This window comes from Haliotis rufescens, unplaced genomic scaffold (genome assembly GCF_023055435.1).
Source record: "Haliotis rufescens isolate VD_foot unplaced genomic scaffold, xgHalRufe1.0.p SCAF_45, whole genome shotgun sequence".
In the NCBI taxonomy this organism is placed as follows: Eukaryota; Metazoa; Mollusca; class Gastropoda; order Lepetellida; family Haliotidae; genus Haliotis; species Haliotis rufescens.
Genome location: NW_025964168.1, coordinates 944,058 through 969,975, shown reverse-complemented (window position 1 = coordinate 969,975; position 25,918 = coordinate 944,058). Strand labels below are relative to the sequence as shown.

General features: G+C 42.0%; 1 protein-coding gene across 1 annotated transcript; it reads right to left on the bottom strand.

The window, feature by feature from the left end:
- Positions 1 to 1,057: 1,057 nt before the first annotated feature.
- LOC124127622 (pseudouridylate synthase 7 homolog) lies at positions 1,058 to 25,659 on the bottom strand. Its single transcript, XM_048383185.1, has 16 exons — positions 25,082 to 25,659; positions 23,295 to 23,385; positions 22,153 to 22,254; positions 21,139 to 21,265; positions 14,148 to 14,262; positions 13,022 to 13,099; positions 12,693 to 12,758; positions 10,344 to 10,406; positions 9,122 to 9,247; positions 7,330 to 7,391; positions 6,540 to 6,697; positions 5,656 to 5,803; positions 5,327 to 5,449; positions 4,106 to 4,175; positions 2,245 to 2,396; positions 1,058 to 1,397 (listed from the first exon to the last, which is right to left on the bottom strand). The coding sequence occupies exons 1-16, from the start codon at positions 25,324 to 25,326 to the stop codon at positions 1,225 to 1,227; spliced, it is 1,899 nt and encodes a 632-aa protein (XP_048239142.1). The 5' UTR covers positions 25,327 to 25,659; the 3' UTR covers positions 1,058 to 1,224.
- Positions 25,660 to 25,918: the final 259 nt, after the last annotated feature.

The following is a 25,918-nucleotide window of genomic DNA, read 5'->3' as shown; positions in this document are numbered from 1 at the left end:
GTCCACCTGGAGAACGGAAGGTCCGGGGTTCGATCCCCAACCACGTCATACCAAGAGACGTTAAAAGATGGTACTTATTGTTACCCTGTCTGACGCTCGGCATTAAGGGGCTAAAACAAGGGCTGGTCGGCTCGGAGTCAGTATACTGTGTCTGAGTGGGGTATTCATGTTAAACTGCGGCATGGTATCTCAGTGAGCTAGCACTATAAATCGGCATCAGTCCGGACTAGTACAAGCAGCCACACACACACACACACGTGCATGCACATCGCTATATAAGTGCAATAATATTGGACGCGACGTTAAACCCAATTACACCTCTCACCTCACCTCCAAGAAACCCAGAAACGTCTGCTGCTTCTATCCACATTGACCTGCAGAGGTCAAATCAAATGTCCAATGCATTCCATCCACAGAAATCCACAGAGGTCATATGAAATTCCAAACAATTTAATACATGGTGACCTGCAGAAGCAAAAATAATTGTCCAATCTTCTCCATTCATGGTGAGCTACGGCGGTCAAAACAAATGTCCAACCAATGAAACTTCTGCGTCAACCTACCAGGAGATGGTGTGGTAGAATAGGAATACCATGGCTTTCAGTAAGTAACCCAGAATATAAACCTCCAGAAACACTTCAAGCAATCATCTGCTTGTTGACCCTCTTCAAGGCCCGTAGGTGGCGCCAGGTCACTGTTGCACCATGGGTCTCCAGAACAACACTGTACCAGACTAATGCCTTCTGTGTGCAATGACCATCCCAGACACTGGCTTGTTTTAGCAGGTTGTCATCGCCGTGGGTCATGACATTCACTGTGCTGGCTGGAACTGACTGAGGTTTTAACTGGTTCACCATCTGTTGGTGTCATACATCCACTGTGCTAGCTGGAACGGACTTGAGTTTTTTGTTGTTGTTTGTTTGTTGTTTAACGCCGTACTCAGCAATATTCTAGCTATATGACGGTGGTCTGTAAAAAATCAAGTCTGGTCCAGACAATCCAGTGATTGACATGAGCATCGATCTACACAATTTGGATGCAATGACATGCATCAACCAAGCCAGCGAGCCTGACCACCCGATCACGTTAGTCGCCTCTTACGACAAGCATAGTCGCCTATTACCGCCAGCATGGGTTGCTGAAAACCTATTCTACCCCGGATCTTCACGGGTCGACTGAGGTTTTAACCAGTTCACAATCTGTTGGTGGCACACATCCACTGTGCTAGCTGGAACTGACTGAAGTTTTAACTGGTTCACAATCTGTTGGTGTCGTGACATTCAGCGATGTCTGGAAGGAGGAGGAAGTGTCTATCTTGAGGATGTCTCGCAGAGCCATTGTTGCGTAGGTTGAGGAGGGGAGCGAAAACTCCAGCCGTAAAGCCCGGAACTTGCCGTCTGGGGATAGAGACACAAGTTTATGGAGGCTGACATCAGAAGCAATGGACATAAACCGTGATAATATTTAACATACCAAAGTGATAAAGTGATAGTTTCTTTTCATGAACTGGTAAGATTATTCCCTAGTGGCAAAACCAGTTATATGTTGAATGTATTTGGCAAGCATTTCTGTATATCATAAAGTCTGTTGCAAATATATTGGAATATAAGAGAGACCCTAGACACAAGGAATCTTCTGGAAACATTTTTGTACATATAAGTCAGTAAATACCTATTAGCTTACAAGATTGCCTACCCTCTATAGCCTACATCAAAATACAGCCTACACTGTATGCCTATCCTCTATAGCCTACAGCCTACACTGTATGCCTATCCTCTATAACCTATATCAGTATGTAGCCTACACTGTATGCCTATCCTCTATAGCCTACATCAGCATACAGCCTACACAGTATGCCTATCCGCTATAGCCTATCCGCTATAGCCTACATCAGCATACAGCCTACACTGTATGCCTATCCTCTATAGCCTACATCAGTATACTGCCTACACTGTATGCCTATCCTCTATAGCCTACATCAGTATACGGCCTACACTGCATGCCTATCCTCTATAGCCTACATCAGCATACAGCCTACACTGTATGCCTATCCTCTATAGCCTACATCAGCATACAGCCTACACTGTATGCCTATCCTCTATAGCCTACATCAGTATACTGCCTACACTGTATGCCTATACTCTATAGCCTACATCAGTATACAGCCTACATCAGGAAACAGCCTACACGGTATGCCTACCCTCTATAGCCTACATCAGCATAAAGTCTACACAGTATGCCTACCCTTGAGAGTCTCTGGTTGAGGTTTGTTGAACATGACATCCAGATCTCCCTGTGACAGTGGGACAGTGAAGTCGTTGTAGGTCATCAAGTCCCAGGTGACATCTCTCGGGGTCACCAGCAGGTGGCGATAGTCTCCTGGTAGGGAATAATCCCTGAAACACACAGTTGTCATCCGTGAAACAACGCTCTGTCAATATGCCACTGATATATCCTTAGTGGCATGTAGAACTTAGAATCAATTAACACTGGACTGACTTATGGATAACGCTTCTCTCTGTTTTTGCTTGCATGATGAAAGATGAGGTGAAATGGGTTTAACGTCGCGTCCAAGATTATTGCACTTATATAGCGACGTGCATGCGGGTGTGTGTGTGGCTGTCCAGACTGATGCCGATATATAGTGCTAGCACACTGAGATACCATGTCACAGTTTAACATGATTACCCCACTCAGGACAGTATACTGACTCTGAGCCGACCAGTCCTTATTTTAGCCCCTTAATGCCGAGCATCAGACAGGGTAATAACAAGTACCATCTTTTAATGTCTTTTGGTATTATGCAGTTGGGGATCGAAGCCCTAACCTTCCGGTCTCCGGGCAGACGCTCTACCACAAGACCACGGAGGTGGTTACCCGATGACAGTACCAGCATCCGTACTGAATCTACCACTAGAACAAGGAGGCGGTTACCTGGTGACAGTACCAGCATCCGTACTGAATCTACCACTATATCACGGAGGTGGTTACCCGATGACAGTACCAGCATCCGTACTGAATCTACCACTAGACCACGGAGGTGGTTACCCGATGACAGTACCAGCATCCGTACTGAATCTACCACTAGACCACGGAGGTGGTTACCCGATGACAGTACCAGCATCTGTGCTGAATCTACCACTAGACCACGGAGGTGGTTACCCGATGACAGTACCAGCACCTGTACTGAATCTACCACTAGACCACGGAGGCGGTTACCCGATGACAGTACCAGCATCTGTACTGAATCTACCACTAGACCACGGAGGTGGTTACCCGATGACAGTACCAGAATCTGTACTGAATCTACCACTAGACCACGGAGGTGGTTACCCGATGACAGTACCAGCATCTGTGATGAATCTACCACTAGACCACGGAGGTGGTTACCCGATGACAGAACCAACATCTGTACTGAATCTACCACTAGATCACGGAAGTGGTTACCCGATGACAGTACCAGTATCTGTACTAAATCTACCACTAGATCACGGAGGTGGTTACCCGATGACAGTACCAGTATCCGTACTGAATCTACCACTAGACCACGGAGGTGGTTACCTGATGACAGTACCAGCATGGGTACTGAATCTACCACTAGACCACGGAGGTGGTTACCCGATGACAGTACCAGCATCTGTGCTGAATCTACCACTAGACCACGGAGGTGGTTACCCGATGACAGTACCAGCATCCGTACTGAATCTACCACTAGACCACGGAGGTGGTTACCCGATGACAGTACCAGCATCCGTACTAAATCTACCACTAGACCACGGAGGTGGTTACCCGATGACAGTACCAGCATCCGTACTGAATCTACCACTAGACCACGGAGGCGGTTACCCGATGACAGTACCAGCACCTGTACTGAATCTACCACTAGACCACGGAGGTGGTTACCCGATGACAGTACCAGCATCCGTACTAAATCTACCACTAGACCACGGAGGTGGTTACCCGATGACAGTACCAGTATCCGTACTGAATCGTCACATTGAAAGAATAATGAAGTTGAATTCTATTTGTGAAGCAGGTCTTCACAGGTAATCATAGAAAGGGGGTTTAGGACGACTAACTGATGAGGAACACTGATTGGACCTACTTGTTCTTCTGCTTCATGTTGTCAATGTCAAGGTCATCCTTCTCCATCAGCTCTCGGTACCAGGAGCCCACTGAAACAATCCATAGCAACCATCATAAGGACCTATGTAAATATCAAGAAAACCATGTTCATCTTTTTCACCTCATCACTACAAACCATACCCTCATTGACCCTCACTGATGCTGGTTAGCTTTACTTTTCACACTTAAGATGCTATCAACTGATTACAAACTGTTTACAGACTGAAAGTTGGAAGAAAGATTTAGATGGTAAATAGAATCTCACCTGAGTGTCTTTTGATATCAAATGTTTCAGCATTCAGCGAAAGAAGAAGAACCTCAGAGTTTTAAACTTTTATGGGGGGGTTGATAGATGAGGGTGAGATTTTCTATTACTGCACTGAAATCCCCATAGCGACTGTCAATCCGATGCGTGCCTGTACCCTGCCTGTTTTCCCATGATGCACTACTCACCCTCGCCCTCAGGGTAGATGACATCATGGCCTGGTAGTGGCAACACTTACCCTCGCCCTCAGGGTAGATGACATCATGGCCTGGTAGTGGCAACACTTACCCTCGCCCTCAGGGTAGATGAAATCATGGCCTGGTAGTGGCAACACTTACCCTCGCCCTCAGGGTAGATGACATCATGGCCTGGTAGTAGCAACACTTACCCTCGCCCTCAGGGTAGATGACATCATGGCCTGGTAGTGGCAACACTTACCCTCGCCCTCAGGGTAGATGACATCATGGCCTGGTAGTGGCAACACTTACCCTCGCCCTCAGGGTAGATGACATCATGGCCTGGTAGTGGCAACACTTACCCTCGCCCTCAGGGTAGATGACATCATGGCCTGGTAGTAGCAACACTTACCCTTGCCCTCAGGGTAGATGACATCATGCCTGGTAGTAGCAACACTTACCCTCGCCCTCAGGGTAGATGACATCATGGCCTGGTAGTAGCAACACTTACCCTCGCCCTCAGGGTAGATGACATCATGCCTGGTAGTAGCAACACTTACCCTCGCCCTCAGAGTAGATGACATCATGGCCTGGTAGTTGCAACACTTACCCTCGCCCTCAGGGTAGATGACATCATGGCCTGGTAGTGGTAACACTTACCCTCGCCCTCAGGGTAGATGACATCATAGCCTGGTAGTGGCAACACTTACCCTCGCCCTCAGGGTAGATGACATCATAGCCTGGGAGTAGCAACACTTACCCTTGCCCTCAGGGTAGATGACATCATGGCCTGGTAGTGGCAACACTAGGTCCTGCATGCTGTATTCTGATTGGTTTTCGTCTGTCACAACTGTCGGCTGCATTTTTGACTCTCCAGCTTCTCCTGAAGTATATAATGACCGAAAAACTTTTGATTTTATTCACCAGAAAAGACTTTAATATCATTATTCAATACAGTGTTCAAACAATAATGGAGCTACATATAGAAAGACATATTAATTCTAAATATAAACTTAAGTATTTTTGAACCTGTGAATACATGCAGTCTAACGTTTTCAGCATGTCCATTAATCTGCTTATTCCTCTCACCTTTCCTTTCCCAGTTGATGCTGTGCGGGATGACCAGGTCCCCAACCTTCACCTTGTAGCCAAACTCGTCCAGTCTGCGAGAAGTCATGGAGTTCCACACATAACTCTGGTAGGCGTGGGCGTACATGAGACGCGTGTTCCTTGGAAGCTGAAAGCAATGATTACTTAATTGAGTGAGTGAGTTTAGTGTAATGCTGCTTTAAACAGCATTTCCGTTTTATCACAGCAGGTCAGCTTCATGTGGGAGAAAAGCCCAAAGTGATGGAGGTCTGAGATGTTTTACAACTTTGGTGAAACCCACAAGCACAGGTTTGGTGCTGACAAACCTAGAAACAAACCAGGGCAAAAACCAGATTCGAACCAACGATGATAGGTTTCTGGGATGCCTAGGGGACACAACTCTGCACACTGAATTGCGTTGTTAGACAGGGCCATCTGCGCAAGGTGGGAGCATGAAGTGGACATGTTGTGATCAGTGTGTGAAACTGATAGCAAACTTCAAAATGAGGGTCCTACCTCGCAAAGTACATCAAATCACTTGAGCTCTTTGATTAAAACCACAAAATATTGGGAAAACATATAACAACGCCCAGCAGAAAGTACACATGACCTGCAATACATTACATGTCTTTACTACAAGCATGAATTCTAAATACTACTTTCAATACAACTACTTCCGTATGTGTTAGCTGGCTGTGAGTAATACTGGTTCTAGATATTACTTTCAATACAACTACTTCCGTATGTGTTAGCTGGCTGTAGGTTATACTGGTTCTAGATATTACTTTTAATACAACTACTTCTGTATGTGTTAGCTGACTGTAGGGGTAATATTGGTTCTAGATATTACTTTCAATACAACCACTTCTATTGCTCTGACTCACCGCCTGCAGAGCGTTGGCATAGTTGGTCTCGCCCTGCCTCATCAGTGTCTCAAGCAACGTCCTCTCGATGCTGTGGTGACTTGGCACGTACCTCAGAGCAGCGCTGGCATCACGTGATTTGCCCCATGCTTCCCGGCACTTCCTCATACTGTCGTCCCCTGTAATCATCAGACAAACTCAAGGGTGAAAGACATGCAGTAAAGGACTATACCACTCTCCGACATCTTGCGAATCCAAAAGTCTCCCTCAGCGGAGCCTGGATCCATTCACTGTGAGATTCAAACCCAGGATCAGTCCTTGTTGTTATTATTATGAAACATATTTTATTGTCCAAAAAGACAAAGGGATTGGGCACAAGTGGAACACTTATTACCGTCTTCTCCCATATGTTTACCTCTTTGCTGAATTCAGCCTGCTGTTAACAGATGTTGATTATGTTCACCACAAGTATGGTGCTGTCAAATTAAGGGTCACAATTGTTTAGGACGTCATGTATCTTCTACATTTTGAGCTAGTTTAACATCATTCAATTATATTTCATCAGCTAGATGTGGGAGGAAAGCCCGAAGTGTTGAAGGTCATACACATTTACCAGTCTTAAATGAATGCTGACAAATCAAAGATGATAATCAGGCTGAATCGTAGATATGAAAAACCAACAAGTGGATCCTGGCACTGCCAAGGGATGTAACTCCGTAGAGCAATTTCAGACTCCTTAGATGACTGGGCAACTCCTCATAATCTCCTGTACACGGAATCATTTACGTAAATAAGACCAAAAACAACATACCGCTTTCCCGAGGCTTGAGGATGAGGTCCACTGCTTCCATCCACTGTGCATGTAGTAGAGCCCTACAGCAGAAACATGAAACTGTCATACCTGTAGCACCACAGGGGGACCTGGGTTGGAGAATATGTCTACCACTCTACAGCAGAAACATGGAACTGTCATACCTGTAGCACCACATGGGGACCCGGGTTTGAGAATATGTCTACCACTCCGCAGCAGAAACATGGAACTGTCATACCTGTAGCACCACAGGGGGACCTGGGTTGGAGAATATGTCTACCACTCTACAGCAGAAACATGGAACTGTCATACCTGTAGCACCACATGGGGACCCGGGTTTGAGAATATGTCTACCACTCCGCAGCAGAAACATGGAACTGTCATACCTATAGCACCACAGGGGGACCCGGGTTGGAGAATATGTCTACCACTCCCCAGCAGAAACATGGAACTGTCATACCTATAGCACCACAGGGGGACCTGGGTTTGAGAATATGTCTACCACTGCTTGGAGTGAGAGAGGAATTGCTACAAAGTAGCATCAGGTGGTCAGTTTCAGACTGACTGTGTGCCATTGTAACCAGATGGTGTGGGATGCTGCTCATATCAACTGCTGGTTTATCTTGTCAAGACTCAATTATTCACAGGCCGCTGTCATATAGCTACTATATTGCTGAGTGCAGCGCTAAACAGATATACTTTCACCAGATTTTTATCCTTGTTTAAGCAAAACCCTTAGCATCAGAAATGGCTTCCAAAATTGGGAAGATCCCAAAATGTCTGTTAAGTATTGATCTAATCACATCTGTGAGTGAGAGAATATTGCTCTGTATTTGTTGTAAGCCACATTCCAGCTCCATCCCAGCAGCCTGTATATAACCCCGTCGGAGCCAGGCAAACAGACCAGTGGTCCACAGCAGGAACACTGCCATGCCATAGTGAGTGAGTGAGTGAGTGAGTGAGTGAGTGAGTGAGTGTGATTGAGTATGGTTTCATGCCGCTTTTAGCATTATTCCAGCAATATCACGGTGGGGGACACCAGAAATGGGCTTCACACATTGTACCTATGTCGGGAATCGAACCTGGGTCTTTGGCATAAAGAGCGAACGCTTTAACCACTAGGCTACCCGACCGCCCTTGCAATGCCATAGCGGCATGATGATTTGTATGGATAAACCAGTCTGTTGGGGACAATATAGCTTTCATTGGGGTGCTTAAAACATGTCTTGTAGATGAATTTTGTCAAAACTGGATGTCAACACTCAACAGAAGTCTACACACAAATAAACTAATTTTGACCTTGACTTTGACACACATCAGCCAAGACACACATAGTAACCATCCCTTCGTCATCAGTCAGCCATATGCCATGTAGTGGGTAGAGGGGGAATGCCCTGGACACCTCTCAGAGCACCTGTGACAGCTGTGACAGTCATCACACGTTCCTTGTACAGTTCAAGTTGAGTGAGTGAGATGGGTTTAACGCCGCTTTTATTCCTGTTATATCACGGCGTGTTAGCTTAATGTGGGAGGAAAGCCTGAAGTGATGCAGGTCTCAGATGTTTACTACTTCGGTGAAACCCACTAGCATGGGTATGCTGCTGACAAACCTAGAAACATAATCGGGGCGAACCAGGATTCGAACCCACAATCATAGGTTTCTGCCGTGCCCAAGGGACGCAACTCTTCACAGCGAATCCGTTGCCTTAACGACTGGGCCACCAGTGCCCCCAGAGATCAAGTTGATTTACCAGAGATTCTACACTAGCTTCAGACTCCGCAGCGGACCTACCTGCCCACGTGATGTGTCGGGATGGATGTGGTGCCGAACCTCTGCATGCCGTAATAGTTGATGAAACCACGGGTCTTCAGTGATGTCATGGCAGAAGTGATCTGGTCGTCGGTGCCCGTCACATTTCTATAAACATCAGAAAGATTGGTTGGTTGGTTGGTTGTTTTTTTTATGCCGCAATCAGCAATATTTCAGCTATATGACGGAGGTCTGTTAATAATCGAGTCTGGACCAGACAATCCAGTGATTGATGTCATGAGCATCAATCTACGCAGTTGGGATTGATGACATGCTTCAACCAAGTCAGCGAGCCTGACCACCCTATCCCGTTAGCCGCCTCCTACGACATGTGTCACTACGCATGGCCACTTGAATTTCATTTTGGTTAGTAATTTAATACCGTAAATCTGGAAATAATGCGTCTCCACATTAATACGACTGCTGACCCCTAGCCCAAAATGTGACTAAATATCAATGCAACTCCCCCCACCCCAGTGAAATGATACACATCCTTACCTAAATCCAATCAAACAGCAAATAGCACCGCTTATAAGCACTGAGTAGAGCACTTCCGTAAAAACAATAAACAGTGATTTCCCTAAAAATAACACATAGTTTATATGTTTAATCTGTTGACTGGCATTAAGGAAGTTCAAAGGCAACAAAAAAATTGAACCAACAACAGTTCTCTGATTGGTATGTGGAGAAGGGGTCAACAAGCTTGACACGAGTGGGTAAAACTCTTGACCCCAGCAGTGATAACTCACCAGATGCCCATTGTGTAATTCCTATTCTTTGAATGACATAGTTATATACTTGTTACAACTGCTGCTCAATAAACCATGTTTGTGTTTATATTCAAGTTTGTATTTCCACTATCCAACGTGTGCTGTGAGGCGGTCTTATTGTTGATAGTCATTTTGGAGACATGAATGCGAAGTAAATTAATGCAAGCAAGCAAGCATTTTACGCATTTAATTCACGCTCGCGTTAATTTCAAGATTTACAGTATATTTACTTAGTTATCAACAAGTAAGTAAAAGAATGTACTTGGAGCCCTGGAGACTAATTCTACCCAAACACCATGCTGCCATTACATCAATCTATGTATTGACTCTCCCTTGTCAGTTAGGAGTCTGTATTTCTGACATTCGATTACTCCGTAGATCGCTCAGAGATCATCAGCTACATAGTGTGGACATTGTGGACATGTAGAACTTACCTAAGCACTATTTGGAAGTGATTCCCTCTCAGCTGTCCAAGCTTCAGAGGGTCCTTTACATAACTAGAAACAAACATGTTACACATTTACAACCATGCTTTTACCATTTACATTCACATTTTCACCATTTACCATAAAACCTTTACCATTTACAATCATGTTCACCATTTACAATCATGTTTACCATTAACAATCACACTTTCACCATTTTCAATCATGCTTTTACCATTTACAATCATGTTTTCCATTTACAATCACACTTTTGTCATTCACAATCATGTTTTCCATTTACAATTACACTTTCACCATTTACAATCATGTTTTCCATTTACAATCACTTTCACCATTTACAATCATGTTTTCCATTTACAATCATGTTCATCATTCACAATCACACTTTCACCATTTACAATTACACTTTCACCATTCACAATCATGTTTTCCATTGACAATCACTTTCACCATTTACAATCATGTTTTCCATTTACAATCATGTTCATCATTTACAATTACACCTTCACCATTTACAATTACACTTTCACCATTCACAATCATGTTTTCCATTGACAATCACTTTCACCATTTACAATCATGTTCATCATTCACAATCACACTTTTAAAATTCACAATCACACTTTCACCATTTACAATCACATTTTCACCATATACAATCATGTTTTCCATTTACAATCACACTTTCACCATTCACAATCATGTTTTCCATTTACAATTACACTTTCACCATTCACAATCATGTTTTCCATTTACAATTACACTTTCCCATTCACAATCACGTTTTCCATTTACAATCACTTTCACCATTCACAATCATGTTTTCCATTTACAATTACACTTTTACCATTCACAATCATGTTTTCCATTTACAATCACTTTCACCATTTACAATCATGTTTTCCATTTACAATCATGTTCATCATTCACAATCACACTTTCACCATTCACAATCATGTTTTCCATTTACAATCATGTTCATCATTCACAATCACACTTTCACCATTCACAATCATGTTTTCCATTTACAATCATGTTCATCATTCACAATCACACTTTCACCATTCACAATCATGTTTTCCATTTACCATCATGTTCATCATTCACAATCACACTTTCACCATTCACAATTACACTTTCACCATTCACAATCATGTTTTCCATTTACAATCATGTTCATCATTCACAATCACACTTTCACCATTTACAATCATGTTCATCATTCACAATCACCCTTTCAAAATTCACAATCACACTTTCACCATTTACAATCACATTTTCACCATTTACAATCACACTTTCACCATTCACAATCATGTTTTCCATTTACAATTACACTTTCACCATTCACAATCATGTTTTCCATTTACAATCATGTTCATCATTCACAATCACACTTTCACCATTCACAATCATGTTTTCCATTTACAATCATGTTCATCATTCACAATCACACTTTCACCATTTACAATCATGTTTTCCATTTACAATCATGTTCATCATTCACAATCACACTTTCACCATTCTCAATCATGTTTTCCATTTACAATCATGTTCATCATTCACAATCACACTTTCACCATTCACAATTACACTTTCACCATTCACAATCATGTTTTCCATTTACAATCATGTTCATCATTCACAATCACACTTTCACCATTTACAATCATGTTCATCATTCACAATCACCCTTTCAAAATTCACAATCACACTTTCACCATTTACAATCACATTTTCACCATTTACAATCACACTTTCACCATTCACAATCATGTTTTCCATTTACAATTACACTTTCACCATTCACAATCATGTTTTCCATTTACAATCACTTTCACCATTTACAATCATGTTTTCCATTTACAATCATGTTCACCATTCACAATCACACTTTCAAAATTCACAATCACACTTTCACCATTTACAATCACATTTTCACCATATACAATCATGTGTTTACCATTTACAATCATGTTTTTTTTTTTCCAATTTACAATCAAGTTTTAACAATTTTCTTCCATGAATTTCCAAGTCACATTTAAATGCTTGTTTTTCCCATTCATAGTCTTATTATTTACATCCAAATGTTTTTGCTTTTTACATTCATATTATGTTTTATTTACACATCACAGTCACTTCTTTACAATCAATGTTTACTGTGTACACGCTCCAGATAGTGGTGAGGCAGGTAATAATGTTAGACATCTGAAGACTGGAGGTCAAACTCTACAAGCTCTGGAGCATACAACATGTGTATGTTTAAGGACATGTAACGAGGTCTGGCTGTCCAGCAGCGTCCACTAAGTATCTGGACTGAGGCCATTTCTTCCCTACCTGAAGTTTCCCATCATCATATTTCGAAGTCTCGCGTTGACGGCCTGAAGCTTGTTGGCGGTCACTCTGAAATCCAAGTTGATCAAATAATTTTTTTATTGCATAACTATTGAGCCAACGAAGTCTCTGAAATCTTCCCAATCTCGGTGAACACTGTTCCATGTGAGTCATGATATTTAAATTCACCCTTTAACAAGTCATGGGTGCATGGGTGCTATTGATTTGAAAATTGTCTTGGAAGTTCAAATATTTAGTCAAAGTTTGTGTCTAGTTAGAAGGGAGATAACTCGACCTCCCATGATGGAATCCTGAAGAGAATGCAGCCTCACCTGAATGCAGTGATCTCCTGTGATGTTTTGGCTCGTTTGTCCTTCGTACCTGCGTAGCTGAACAGTTGAGTTTTCAACCTGGGCAGGAGACAAAGGGATATAATATATATCAGGCAGCTTTGAGATTTAATATAATTGTAGGTAGCTAAATATGTCAGTTGGCAAGCACCCTACTCACCTGGCTAGCCTTGAGATGACGATGAAGGCACCCTACTCACCTGGCTAGCCTTGAGATGACGATGAAGGCACCCTACTCACCTGGCTAGCCTTGAGATGACGATGAAGGCACCCTACTCACCTGGCTAGCCTTGAGATGACGATGAAGGCACCCTACTCACCTGGCTAGCCTTCAGAGGAGGATGAAGGCACCCTACTCACCTGGCTAGCCTTGAGACGAGGTTGAAGGCACCTACTCACCTGGCTAGCCTTGAGACTAGGATGAAGGCACCTACTCAACTGGCTAGCCTTGAGACTAGGATGAAGGCACCCTACTCAACTGGCTAGCCTTCAGACGAGGATGAAGGCACCCTACTCAACTGGCTAGCCTTGAGACTAGGATGAAGGCACCCTACTCAACTGGCTAGCCTTGAGACTAGGATGAAGGCACCTACTCAACTGGCTAGCCTTGAGACTAGGATGAAGGCACCCTACTCAACTGGCTAGCCTTCAGACGAGGATGAAGGCACCTACTCACTTGGCTAGCCTTGAGACTAGGATGAAGGCACCTACTCAACTGGCTAGCCTTGAGACTAGGATGAAGGCACCTACTCAACTGGCTAGCCTTGAGACTAGGATGAAGGCACCTACTCAACTGGCTAGCCTTGAGACTAGGATGAAGGCACCTACTCAACTGGCTAGCCTTGAGACTAGGATGAAGGCACCTACTCAACTGGCTAGCCTTGAGACTAGGATGAAGGCACCTACTCAACTGGCTAGCCTTGAGACGAGGATGAAGGCACCTACTCAACTGGCTAGCCTTCAGACGAGGATGAAGGCACCTACTCACTTGGCTGTTTTTTTAGACGAGGATGAAGGCGCCCTACTCACCGGGCTAATCTTGGTATGAGGCTGAAGACACCTACTCACTTGACTAATCTTAAGACGAGGATGAAGGCACACTACTTACCTGGCTAGCCTTGAGATGAGGTTGATTGCATCCATGGTGTCCTTGTTTTCCTTGTACAACACAAAGCGGCAGTAGTTTCCCCGACTTGGCTTCCACTCTGGACGTGTACGCTGGTCTGTGAAAGTGAAGGTAAAACTATTCAACTGAGACTGTTGCTCATAACATACATCTAAAACTATTCTTAATCTGAATGCTATGATTTGATCTTAATTGCAGTGCTACATATTCTTACATGTCAACAAGCATGAAATACTCATATCCCCTGCCAATATGACATGTCCGGTTGTGTGCAAGATAAGAGATATTGAACTGTTTTCAAGATCTGCTCCGGATATAAGCACTACCGCCATTTTCAGTCTAAATCAAAGTCATTGCCATGGAAACTCAAAAAATAAATTTTTCAAAAATCCCAAACTATCAAAAAGCACCAGTTTACCACTTGACCTATCTATGCAACATTTGGTGAAGAAATATAGCACGTTTTTCAAGATCTGCTCAGGAAGAAAGCACTACCACCAAAGTCAGTGTCATAGAAACTCAAATTTTATTTTTTTTAAATCCCAAACTATCAAAAGGCACCAGTTCACCACTAGACTTATCTATGTGCCAAGTTTGTTTAAAATATCTCTCATTAGTTTTAGTTCTGCTCCAGAAACAAAACCTGACGGATGGCATCCATTCTAGTTCGTGGCGGGGGGATAAAAAGTGAGCAGGGCTCACAAATTCCCCCGACCTCGACTCCAACATGAGCTGAAGGACAATTTTGATTTTGGAGATATACTGATGGCATTAAAATTTGAGTAATGGCATGATTCAAAGATGCACTGGTGCATCATCAACAAACTTTGCCGGATATGGTATACTTGACTTGACATTGATTAATATTTTGACCCTAGATCAATTGTCATTTTGAAAAATGATCATGTATTTATGTATGTCTTTTGTACTCTTATGACCTCATAGTATTACCACGATGTCATAAACAGCACTGGCATTATATACATGGCCTGGCACCCCCTAAATAACAAGTTTCTCTCAACGCCGGACAATGTCTCTCTTTGTGGCGAGTCTTGCTTATAACCTACGTGGCAAAGGTCACTGATGGGGGTTTCTCATACGTGAGGAAAAGGTCACCATATAACTCACAAAATGATAAGAAGGCTGTCACTGGTGAGGGTTTCTCATACATGAGGCAATGGTCACCATATAACTCACAAAATGATAAGAAGGCTGTCACTGGTGAGGATTTCTCATACATGAGGAAAAGCTCACCATATAACTCACAAAATGATTAGAAGGCTGTCACTGATGAGGGTTTCTCATACATGAGGAAAAGGTCACCATATAACTAACAAAATGATAAGAAGGCTGTCACTGGTGAGGGTTTCTCATACATGAGGAAAAGGTCACCATATAACTCACAAAATGATAAGAAGGCTGTCATTGATGAGGGTTTCTCATGAGGAAAAGGTCACCATATAACCCACAAAATGATAAGAAGGCTGTCACTGATGAGGGTTTCTCATACATGAGGCAATGGTCACCATATAACTCACTAAATGATAAGAAGGCTGTCACTGATGAGGGTTTCTCATGAGGAAAAGGTCACCATATAACTCACAAAATGATAAGAAGGCTGTCACTGGTGAGGGTTTCTCATACATGAGGCAATGGTCACCATATAACTCACTAAATGATTAGAAGGCTGTCACTGATGAGGGTTTCTCATGAGGAAAAGGTCACCATATAACTCACAAAATGATAAGAAGGCTGTCACTGGTGAGGGTTTCTCATACATGAGGCAATGGTCACCATATAACTCACAAAATGATAAGAAGGCTGTCACTGATGAGGGTTTCTCATACATGAGGCAATGGTCATCATATTACTCACAAAATGATAAGAAGGCTGTCACTGATGAGGGTTTCTCATACATGAGGCAATGGTCACCATATAACTCACAAAATGATAAGAAGGCTGTCACTGATGAGGGTTTCTCATACATGAGGAAAAGGTCACCATATAACTCACAAAATGATAAGAAGGCTGTCACTGATGAGGGTTTCTCATACATGAGGAAAAGGTCACCATATAACCCACAAAATGATAAGAAGGCTGTCACTGATGAGGGTTTCTCATACATGAGGAAAGGGTCACCATATAACTCACAAAATGATAAGAAGGCTGTCACTGATGGGGGTTTCTCATACGTGAGGAAAAGGTCACCATATAACTCACAAAATGATAAGAAGGCTGTCACTGGTGAGGGTTTCTCATACATGAGGCAATGGTCACCATATAACTCACAAAATGATAAGAAGGCTGTCACTGGTGAGGATTTCTCATACATGAGGAAAAGCTCACCATATAACTCACAAAATGATTAGAAGGCTGTCACTGATGAGGGTTTCTCATACATGAGGAAAAGGTCACCATATAACTAACAAAATGATAAGAAGGCTGTCACTGGTGAGGGTTTCTCATACATGAGGAAAAGGTCACCATATAACTCACAAAATGATAAGAAGGCTGTCATTGATGAGGGTTTCTCATGAGGAAAAGGTCACCATATAACCCACAAAATGATAAGAAGGCTGTCACTGATGAGGGTTTCTCATACATGAGGCAATGGTCACCATATAACTCACTAAATGATAAGAAGGCTGTCACTGATGAGGGTTTCTCATGAGGAAAAGGTCACCATATAACTCACAAAATGATAAGAAGGCTGTCACTGGTGAGGGTTTCTCATACATGAGGCAATGGTCACCATATAACTCACTAAATGATTAGAAGGCTGTCACTGATGAGGGTTTCTCATGAGGAAAAGGTCACCATATAACTCACAAAATGATAAGAAGGCTGTCACTGGTGAGGGTTTCTCATACATGAGGCAATGGTCACCATATAACTCACAAAATGATAAGAAGGCTGTCACTGATGAGGGTTTCTCATACATGAGGCAATGGTCATCATATTACTCACAAAATGATAAGAAGGCTGTCACTGATGAGGGTTTCTCATACATGAGGCAATGGTCACCATATAACTCACAAAATGATAAGAAGGCTGTCACTGATGAGGGTTTCTCATACATGAGGAAAAGGTCACCATATAACTCACAAAATGATAAGAAGGCTGTCACTGATGAGGGTTTCTCATACATGAGGAAAAGGTCACCATATAACCCACAAAATGATAAGAAGGCTGTCACTGATGAGGGTTTCTCATACATGAGGAAAGGGTCACCATATAACTCACAAAATGATAAGAAGGCTGTCACTGATGAGGGTTTCTCATGAGGAAAAGGTCACCATATAACTCACAACATGATAAGAAGGCTGTCACTGGTGAGGGTTTCTCATACATGAGGAAAAGGTCACCATAGAACCCACAAAATGATAAGAAGGCTGTCACTGGTGGGGGTTTCTCATACATGAGGAAAAGGTCACCATATAACTCACAAAATGATAAGAAGGCTGTCACTGATGAGGGTTTCTAATGAGGAAAAGGTCACCATATAACTCACAAAATGATAAGAAGGTTGTCACTGATGAGGGTTTCTCATACATGAGGAAAAGGTCACCATATAACTCACAAAATGATAAGAAGGCTGTCACTGGTGAGGGTTTCTCATACATGAGGAAAAGGTCACCATATAACCCACAAAATGATAAGAAGGCCGTCACTGGTGAGGGTTTCTCATACATGAGGAAATGGTCACCATATAACTCACAAAATGATAAGAAGGCTGTCACTGATGAGGGTTTCTCATGAGGAAAAGGTCACCATATAACTCACAAAATGATAAGAAGGCTGTCACTTATGAGGGTTTCTCATACATGAGGAAAAGGTCACCATATAACTCACAAAATGATAAGAAGGCTGTCACTGATGAGGGTTTCTCATACATGAGGAAAAGGTCATCATATAACTCACAAAATGATAAGAAGGCTGTCACTGATGAGGGTTTCTCATGAGGAAAAGGTCACCATATAACTCACAAAATGATAAGAAGGCTGTCACTGGTGAGGGTTTCTCATACATGAGGAAAAGGTCATCATATTACTCACAAAATGATAAGAAGGCTGTCACTGATGAGGGTTTCTCATGAGGAAAAGGTCACCATATAACTCACAAAATGATAAGAAGGCTGTCACTGGTGAGGGTTTCTCATACATGAGGAAAAGGTCATCATATTACTCACAAAATGATAAGAAGGCTGTCACTGGTGAGGGTTTCTCATACATGAGGAAAAGGTCATCATATTACTCACAAAATGATAAGAAGGCTGTCACTGATGAGGGTTTCTCATGAGGAAAAGGTCACCATATAACTCACAAAATGATAAGAAGGCTGTCACTGGTGAGGGTTTCTCATACATGAGGAAAAGGTCATCATATTACTCACAAAATGATAAGAAGGCTGTCACTGATGAGGGTTTCTCATACATGAGGCAATGGTCACCATATAACTCACTAAATGATAAGAAGGCTGTCACTGATGAGGGTTTCTCATACATGAGGAAAAGGTCACCATATAACTCACAAAATGATAAGAAGGCTGTCACTGATGAGGGTTTCTCATACATGAGGAAAAGGTCACCATATAACTCACAAAATGATAAGAAGGCTGTCAATGGTGAGGGTTTCTCATACATGAGGAAAAGGTCATCATATTACTCACAAAATGATAAGAAGGCTGTCACTGATGAGGGTTTCTCATACATGAGGCAATGGTCACCATATAACTCACTAAATGATAAGAAGGCTGTCACTGATGAGGGTTTCTCATACATGAGGAAAAGGTCACCATATAACTCACAAAATGATAAGAAGGCTGTCACTGATGAGGGTTTCTCATACATGAGGAAAAGGTCACCATATAACTCACAAAATGATAAGAAGGCTGTCACTGATGAGGGTTTCTCATACATGAGGAAAAGGTCACCATATAACTCACAAAATGATAAGAAGGCTGTCACTGATGAGGGTTTCTCATGAGGAAAAGGTCACCATATAACTCACAAAATGATAAGAAGGCTGTCAATGGTGAGGGTTTCTCATACATGAGGAAAAGGTCATCATATTACTCACAAAATGATAAGAAGGCTGTCACTGATGAGGGTTTCTCATACATGAGGCAATGGTCACCATATAACTCACAAAATGATAAGAAGGCTGGCGCTGGTGAGGGTTTCTCATACATGAGGAAAAGGTCACCATATAACTCACAAAATGATAAGAAGGCTGTCACTGATGAGGGTTTCTCATGAGGAAAAGGTCACCATATAACTCACAAAATGATAAGAAGGCTGTCAATGGTGAGGGTTTCTCATACATGAGGAAAAGGTCATCATATTACTCACAAAATGATAAGAAGGCTGTCACTGATGAGGGTTTCTCATACATGAGGAAAAGGTCATCATATAACTCACTAAATGATAAGAAGGCTGTCACTGATGAGGGTTTCTCATACATGAGGAAAAGGTCACCATATAACTCACAAAATGATAAGAAGGCTGTCACTGATGAGGGTTTCTCATACATGAGGAAAGGGTCACCATATAACTCACAAAATGATAAGAAGGCTGTCACTGATGAGGGTTTCTCATGAGGAAAAGGTCACCATATAACTCACAACATGATAAGAAGGCTGTCACTGGTGAGGGTTTCTCATACATGAGGAAAAGGTCACCATATAACCCACAAAATGATAAGAAGGCCGTCACTGGTGAGGGTTTCTCATACATGAGGAAATGGTCACCATATAACTCACAAAATGATAAGAAGGCTGTCACTGATGAGGGTTTCTCATGAGGAAAAGCTCACCAAATAACTCACAAAATGATAAGAAGGCTGTCACTGATGAGGGTTTCTCATACATGAGGAAAAGGTCACCATATAACTCACAAAATGATAAGAAGGCTGTCACTGGTGAGGGTTTCGCATACATGAGGAAAAGGTCACCATATAACTCACAAAATGATAAGAAGGCTGTCACTGGTGAGGGTTTCTCATGAGGAAAAGGTCACCATATAACTCACAAAATGATAAGAAGGCTGTCACTGGTGAGGGTTTCTCATACATGAGGAAAAGGTCACCATATAACTCACAAAATGATAAGAAGGCTGTCACTGGTGAGGCTTTCTCATACATGAGGAAAAGGTCACCATATAACCCACAAAATGATAAGAAGGCTGTCACTGATGAGGGTTTCTCATACATGAGGAAAAGGTCACCATATAACCCACAAAATGATAAGAAGGCTGTCAATGGTGAGGGTTTCTCATACATGAGGAAAAGGTCACCATATAACCCACAAAATGATAAGAAGGCTGTCACTGGTGAGGGTTTCTCATACATGAGGAAAAGCTCACCATATTACTCACAAAATGATAAGAAGGCTGCCACTGATGAGGGTTTCTCATTCATCAGCCAAGCAAGGTTACTGTCACAAAATGATATGAATCAGGCAGACGGCATCAGGCAGACGGATTGACAGACAGAATTAATTAGTATAACTATAAAACCCTGCCCTTTTAGATTGGGGTATAATAAACAAAGATCAGTTCTCCATATTTTCCACATTTGAAGAAAATAATGAATTTAATAAAATATCTTAATTTTTCAATTCCGCAGGCAAATCAGTCATATCATCATGATCATGATCAAATCCTTTTCGTTATCAAGTTTCATCTCTCAGAGGTTTTTTTTGTGTCTCTGAAGATACTCAAAATTTGACTATTTTCCGAACTTATAAAATTTAAATATTATTTTCATATCTTGCTGGCATGAACAAATTTGTCTACCACTTTGTTGGTTAACAACCCTGTTTGAGATTGAAGGCCTAGATCTGGGTCCCTGCAATGTCAAAGTATGTCATGGCTCCAAAAGCAAAGTGTGGAGGCAACAGTCAAATTCTCACAAAACCTGAAGCATCCACATTGACATACACTAGCTAATGAATATCAGCTGTCAGCTCATCCTACCAGCTTTCATCTTGGTGATCCTGAGCATTTTCTGTCCATCCTCCTCCACCGTGTTGCTGTTGAGGGACGGGAAGAGAGACTTGATGGCCTTGTGCATCTTCGTCCGAGCCTCCTTGTCAAGGGCAGCCTGCAACACCATACACCTTCATCAACTGCAGCAACAACATACCCCTTTATCAACTGCAGCAACAACATACCCCTTCATCAACGGCAACAATTATTGGAACAATAAAAACTTTTTTAAAAAAAACAAAAAAACCATACCCCTTCATCAACTAACTGTCAACAACAACAATATCAGCAGCAGCAGACACCTTCATAAAGCTCTTATAACAACATACCCCTTCATCAACTGTACTACCACCACCACCAACAACAACAACAACAACAACAACAGCAACAACAACAACAGCAGCTATTATGACAACATACCCCTTCATCAGCTAACAATAGACACCTTCATCAACTGTTACAATATACACCTTAATCAAACACCAATAATATAAGTTGTAGGATGACCACTAGGGGTACATGGGTCTTTTTGTGTAACGCCGGAGGCGAGTGGTATAAAACCTAATGAGAGACGTATAAAACCCCATGTACCCCTCATGATCCTGCCACAATGAATTTATCTTACCGACATGTTTTAATGTGACATTGTAAAAGAATTAACCAAAGAACATTGATAGAAAACAGCTGTTCGGCTGAGCTGAGGTTAACTTGTGATATGTCACATGACTTTCATTGACTCGGAAAAAGTGTGCGGCATTTTGCTTTGAAGCGGGGTGTAAGGGATTGATTCTGCCCCTCAGAAACCATATGCAGCCTGCATCGTTCGCTGTGGCCAAAGATATTTTTTTCTCCTGGTGAGAAATTTATTGCCCTCCAGGGCGGGTTACACAGTATTGTATTAAGGTCACATGGACCAATCAGATCTCATGGAGGTATAACAACTTACTGTTACCATGGTTACAACTGTTATCAAGCATTGAAGAAGCAAACTGTATTGCTCACCTCAATCAAGATGGCCGCATTCTTGTCCGTGTCATCCAGTAGCGCCTGTAGCTTGGCCTGGTTTTCCTCCGACAGGATGTTGGGGTCAGGGGATAGCGCCACCTGTCAACATTAGGATCTTGCTAAAACCTGCAGGCAACTGACACACAACAAGCAATGCAGGGAGGGTTTGAATATGGAGAATGCAAAACCTTCAAATATAAACATGATAAAAACTATGTCTCTATGGTTACCGAGAGATCTTATCTTACAGTAATGGCTATACAAGCCAAATCTTCTTTACCCTTTGACAATATCAAGTGATTGTATATAAAATAGAGCCTGGTCTTATCACAGCGGTATGATAGCTAGAGCCCTCAGCCATATTGGTTTGATCAGTGAGAGTAGTCTCCCCTGGTTGCTTTCGAGTCATGTTTTTACTTTGTCTGCTTAATGAAGTGATGCTATGAAAACCACTCATATATATATAAGTATATGACAAAAAGGCTCCATTGCTACTACATGTTACAAACAGCTGCCATTTTGACCTCTCTGTCACGCTTTGCATTGGGACCTATTCTGCCCACTGAATGTTTGTATGTGTATTTTATGTAGCAGATATATAGAGAATCTCACCCTCGTGTCTTTTGATATCAAATATATCAACATGAGTTCATAAAAGTGGAAAATCTCTGAGGTTTGCCGAGGAGTTTTTTCACTTTCATCAATGAGTGTTGATATCAAAAGACACGAGGGTGAGATTTTATTTATCATCCAACATCATTCTTTCAATTTTTTCAGTTTGTAGACAGTAATAAGCAGTGTCAAGTGTAAAAAGAACTGCTAACAGCTTCAGTAGCAGAGCCATTAGTGATGTCATTTGATTGTGATGTCAGGGTAACCAATGACGTCACAATGGTCTGCAAGTGTTCATTACAACAGCACATCAACATTTTGTAACAGCATGTGGCTGCCTTATTCACTGCAGTACAGTTCATATATATGTGAGGCCTGTGTTCAATCAACACATTAAGATCACTAAAACAAACAGGTATGCAAATAAGACTGATATTCTGTGAGCACTTGTAGCTTGTTGGGTTATTCTATAAATCATAATTTCTCCCTTCAAGTAAAGACTCTAAAGACTACACGTATATGCCAACCTGTTCCTCCACTTCTTGTGGTAGGTCTGTAGAAGTGAGGTGGACTACCGTTCCTTCATTGCTGACTTCATTAACGATGAAATCGGAATACCTGGAACACACAGCTACATTATGGGATATCATCAGGACACATCAGTCACCAATTTTTAGTTTTATTGTAGTAGTCATATTCATGAGGCAAGGGTGTTAACTGACAATATGAGTCAAGTTTCCACCCTTGCTGAACTAGGCTGGAATTTCTGGGCTTGATTGTAGTGCCACCAGTGGCTATTATGAGTTATGTCCCTTCTATGCCCCTCCTATCAGATTCCACCCCTGAATTACTTGCCTTTGCTTCAAACAAAATGGCTGCGCCCAGTCAAGATGATCTGATCGATGATCAAGGCCTAGATTGTAATAAAAAGGGTCTTACCTCGCCTAATGCATATTAATTTATTATGACTCCTTCCTAAGAATCTGACCTCGCCAATGTCGAAAAAATTCCATTATAAGCATATGTGGGTATTTCCTGCATATTCTCACAATCCTCACGTCGATAACCTGTACCTTTTCTCCCAATACCGATTGTCATATCTCTCCCGCTAATGTCATGCCAAGGGACACTTAAAATGGGCTTTACACAAAGTACCCATGTGGTGAATTTTGCATGATTAGCAAATGTCTTAACTACTAGGCTACGCTTCCGCCCCCATGTACTGGTCACTGACAAGTTATCGCCATTTTTTTCATGTTATATCTGACATAGTGCATGTACAAAGTTGACTGCACCAATAACTTTATTGTTTGTGAAACTATGAGCAAATGCACTTATTTCTGTCTGTGAGGGGGTATGGGTGGCCCAGTCGTCTAAAGCGCTGCAATTCGCTGTGCAGAGTTGCATCCCTTGGGCATGCCAGAAACCTATGATTGTGGGTTCAAATCCCAGTTCGCCCTGATTATGTTTCTAGGTTTGTCAGCACCATACCCGTGCCCGTGGGTTTCACCAAAGTGGTAAACGTATAAGACCTGCATCACTTGGGGCTTTCCTCCCACATTAAGCTGACATGCCGTGATATGACTGGAATACTGTTTAAAGCGGCGTTAAATCCAACTCACTCACTCTGTCCGTTAAATAAGATTCAGTTGATTTCTGTTATAACGCTACCATAGGGAATCAAAATAGTGGAAATAGAACTTTCCTGTTGACTTACTGTACCAGTTAACGTCATCATCCTAACAGCACATGCCATGTGATCACGCACACCACTTCAGTTATATAAAATACACTTTAGCTATTATCAATTTGTCGTCTGAAAACTGACATAAACCAATATTCCCAAAAATTTGATCTACACATGCTTATCCATAATACTATGTAGTATGGATATTGCGTTATACAGGTTATGCATTTTTGGAAATATAGCTCAAAAAGGTTTCAGAATTGTATTTTGGGGAAGAAATTCCAGACAGATAGAAATCAATGACAGTACTGAAGGTGCATCAACGTGTTGTTTGATTTATATATTTTCGTGAATTAGTCACGTGACACCGTCCATGTCTTTTCTGAAGTTGAATTTGAGCAAGGTGATCATGTGATTATGGTGTTTTTTTTAAATATTTCCTCTCAAGTGTCTGTTTTGTTCATCATTTTTGGATAAATATTTTTTTCTTCTAATGAAAAAGACCAAAAGTAAAATGAGATGCGATCACGTGCGGGCTATAAAGGGATTGCGATTATTGGTCCTTGGCGATAATTGGTGGCTTTCCAGTACAGATAATACGTATACCATGATTCATGTTCATATTACCTCTGCTTTATGATGGCAGTGAACCCTTGGTGACTGCTGACATACTGCGTGATCCCCACATCAGACTCCGACACATGACACTGCCTACTGTCCTTCGTGTTACTGCTTGTGGCAGCTGTCTCCCCTGAAGTGCCCTTCACGTCCTCTGACACCGTCTTGTCCGCAGTTGTTTCAGCAGCTTCATGTTCTACCTTCGCCTTTTTAGCTGGAGGTGGGCTGATTTCCGTGATGGATTCTGACTCCATATTGCGCTGCAGTTACTGTGCAGCTAACTTAAAAGTCTTTATAATTGAAATGTTTACTAATTTAACATTTTACATAAAAGAGTTCCATGAAATTAATAACATACATCCCTCAAATGGTGAACACGGTTACGAAAAGTTTGTGAAGAGAAAACGAGCACAGAAAACCAACAAATTTGTTTAACTTATGGACAAAACATTAATTTCCCATATGTAGAAACTGTTAATTCGTTACGTCACAGTCAACATCTCTCACATCTTGTTATTCAACAAGTTAGTATTTACGTGATGCTGATATCTGCACGTGCTTTAGTTTACAGTTATACCGGAAGTGCGCTTCAGTATTTAGAGTTACCTCCTCATCGCTAAAGGATGCGCAAGCTCCTTCCCAGCGCGTGACACCTTCGTTACACTCGTTATAGAGAGCTCCGTGAACGGGCTATCGCTGGGAGGAGTTGAAGGATGCGTTCGTAAAATGAGTGATTGATGAACTGGGTTGAAGAACTTTTTATTCCCCACTTATATATCTCAAACCCTATAAAATTCATGTGTGGTTACGATTTTAAACATGATTACCGAGCGCACGTTTTCGAAT